General features: G+C 35.2%; 1 protein-coding gene across 1 annotated transcript; it reads right to left on the bottom strand.

The window, feature by feature from the left end:
* Nucleotides 1-683: 683 nt before the first annotated feature.
* On the bottom strand, nucleotides 684-2,086 carry LOC146955360 (uncharacterized). Its single transcript, XM_085748272.1, has 3 exons — nucleotides 2,045-2,086; nucleotides 1,547-1,907; nucleotides 684-751 (listed from the first exon to the last, which is right to left on the bottom strand). Exons 1-3 carry the CDS (start codon nucleotides 2,084-2,086, stop codon nucleotides 684-686), a joined length of 471 nt encoding a protein of 156 aa, XP_085604398.1.
* Nucleotides 2,087-3,205: the final 1,119 nt, after the last annotated feature.

Here is a 3,205-nt window from a genome sequence, read left to right as displayed (position 1 = left end):
TTCTCTCCTATTTTCTTAATCAAACCTTTTCTGTTTCTTGATTTAATTAAAATCAAACCAAATCTACCGCCTAGTGGCAAAACAAAATAAATTTTATACATCCTAATTATATAACGAAATTGAATTATTGAAGTTAAAAACAGTCCTCGTGGGAACGATATTTTTACTACTTCGATAGTATTTGGTGCACTTGCCAGAGATCTATCACATAATAACATTAATAGCAATAACTTGCATGGTATAAACAACTATATAACAACATTTTCCTCATAATATATGTATTTCAGTTTATCCAACAACAAATATTCATATTAATTCAGACTCACTGTAAGGCAATGCAATTATATACAACCTTCATTACTACCCCAAGACCACCTCACGAACTCATTAGATCCTTATACAAAGTTATTTCTTCCCTAAAAACATCTCTAGGTAGTTAGGATGAAGTTCCTACACTTAGGAAGAAGTTTAGAAACAATTTGGTTGAAGAAAAATGCATTTTAAAAGTTTATGGTCAGGCAAAATTGTAGTATGAATTTTCTCCATCGTAGTACGATTTTTCCAGTGTCGAAAACGCCCAAAAACTGGTCAAAAATCGCAGTACGATGGCCAAAATTGTAGTACGATGGCTGCCTGACAGACAACATCAGATTTTCCAATTTTCACGTTTTCGAGCATAAAAATCAATCCGTTAATCCGTTTTCGATGCCGTTTTCGCCTACACGTTCATGACACATAGCCCTATCATAATCTACAGAAAAATTCAAGTTTAAACCACCCCAAAATCGTTTTCCAGAACCTCACATAATCCCTTGTTTGCAAAAACGTTTGGACACCAACTTTTGAAACGAAAATCCCAATTTTCATCTACCCAACCCCAAAACTGGTTCTAATCATTGTACTATGAAAGATTCTAAGGTTTGAACACTGTTTTCTACATCAATTCAACATGTTTCCATCATCTAATCAACAATTTCTCTCTAAACCCTAATTCTCAAAATCCCACAAACTCTACCTACATCATGTTAAATCTAATTATCAGGATTATAGACTTAAAATTACTGAATGTTAGTCTCACCCTTACCTTAGAAAGTAGAAATCGCAGCCTCCAGGTCTTCTCCTCTTCTCTTGATTTTTCTCCCTTTTTCACCAAAAACTGACCTTACGTTTGTAAAACTTTTCTAAACCTAACTTCTCTTATTTATAACCCCTCATCTAATTTATCTTATTTCTTCTTTCTACCACTAAACTCTCCAAATTCACAAAACAACCCCTCAACTTAATATTTATTTTATTTTCAAATCTTATTTTATTAAATAGTAAAATAAGTCATAACATCTCACATAAATCATATAAATCACATAAAGCTCATATAAATAACGCCAATCATATAAATATATTCTTAAACTCATTAAAATAATTAAATAATCGAAAAGGGCGTTACAACTCTCCCCAACTTATAGAATTTTCGTCCTCGAAAATTTACCTCAAGCATACAACTCTGGATAAGACTCCAGCATCTTACTCTCTAGCTCCCACGTCATACTTTCACCAGTCACTCCGTCCCAAACGACTTTCACAAGAGGTATCTCTTTGCCTCTCAACTTCTTCACTTCACGACCTTCGATTCTTACTGGTAAGGTCTCAACCGTAAGGTTATCTTTAACTTGCACATCATCTCTTTGGATCACATAAGACGGATCCGGAACATACTTCCGAAGTTGCGACACATGAAATACATCATGCAAATTTGAAAGATGCGGTGGTAAACCCACTCGGTAAGCCACCATTCCAATTCTTTTCGATATCTGATACGGACCAATAAACCTTGGAGTCAACTTCTTTGACTTCAATTTGCGTCCAACGCCAGTCACAGGAGTGACTCTCAAAAATACATGATCTCCTTCCTGAAACTCAAGGTCTTTCCGACGCTTATCTTGATAACTCTTTTGTCGACTCTGCGACGCTTTCATCTTCTCTTGGATCATCTTGACCTTCTCGGTAGTCTGTTGAACAATTTCTGGTCCTAAAACTACATTCTCACCTGACTCAAACCAGCACAACGGGGTTCTGCACCTCCTACCATACAAAGTCTCAAAAGGTGTTATTCCAATACTAGAATGGTAACTATTATTGTACGTGAACTCTATCAGTGGAAGAATACTATCCCAAGTTCCTCCTTGCTCAAGTACACAAACTCTCAACAAGTCCTCAAGCGACTGAATCGTTCTTTTCGACTGACCATCTGTCTGAAAATCTAGAAGTAAACCTTGGATCTCAATCTGACACAATGCTCGACGGAACACCATGTTGCTTCACAATATCCCGAATGTAAATCTCTGCCAACTGAGATACAGGAAAAACAATGTTAATCGGAATGAAATGAGCCGACTTCGTCAATCTATCTACAATCACCCATATAGCGTCATTCCTTCTTGGAGTACTTGGAAAAATCGACAATATATAACAAAATAGTAACTTCAAACATTACACAAAAACCACATTAAAGTTAGTCAGTCAAACATGACCACATAATAAAACACAACCATTAATTAGAAAACACAACGACAGTATTCAACTGTCACACGACACAACGACTCATCTACTTGGCCGGACGGACCGACCTGCTCTGATACCAATTCTAACACCCCGTTTTCCCAACGTAAAAATTTCATAACAATTATCAGAGTTTTTCATCACAAAACGGAATGTCACATTTCTTAAAAATCATAAATGGAATAAATTAATATTTATCCTTCGAAATTCAATCAACAATTAATTAATACTTTGCAGCGGAATTATTCATCATCTAAAATAGTCTTTGGCACGAAGGACTCATCATAAAAGTCTCATAAATAGTCTAAAACATAATAATTAGTTCAAATCCAACAACTTCATTATAAATCTCTTAAAACAATACGTAAGGAATAGAAAACAGTGTCAAAATTCCCACCCCGTTACATATCAGAGCACCTAAGGACACAGTGAGAGATAGTCACCCACGCCCGCATCTAATCTTGTTTACCTGCAAGTTACCCATACGAAGAGCAACATTTTCAAGCAGAAGGGGTGCGATTTCTCAAACAATAATATTAAGCTCATAAATCATAAATTACATTTAACAATATAAACATCTTATAATTTAACAATTATAATCAAATACATGGACATCATCATTTCATGTTGGCAATATATCATCATATAG

This window comes from Medicago sativa, chromosome 1, assembly GCF_051527215.1.
Source record: "Medicago sativa cultivar Bolivia chromosome 1, Bolivia_mono, whole genome shotgun sequence".
Classification (NCBI taxonomy): domain Eukaryota; kingdom Viridiplantae; phylum Streptophyta; class Magnoliopsida; order Fabales; family Fabaceae; genus Medicago; species Medicago sativa.
The sequence above is the reverse complement of the archived record's forward strand: the minus strand, read 5'-3'. Positions and strand labels throughout refer to the sequence as shown.

Excerpts from the sequence above, each read along its gene's own strand:
- LOC146955360 (XM_085748272.1), bottom strand. The coding sequence starts at position 2,086 with ATGGTAGGAGGTGCAGAACCCCGTTGTGCTGGTTTGAGTCAG. Across the intron at positions 1,908-2,044 it reads GTTGTGCTGGTTTGAGTCAG|GAAGGAGATCATGTATTTTT; the intron begins GTGAGAATGTAG and ends CTTGAGTTTCAG. Across the intron at positions 752-1,546 it reads GGACGGAGTGACTGGTGAAA|ATTATGATAGGGCTATGTGT; the intron begins GTATGACGTGGG and ends ATTTTTCTGTAG.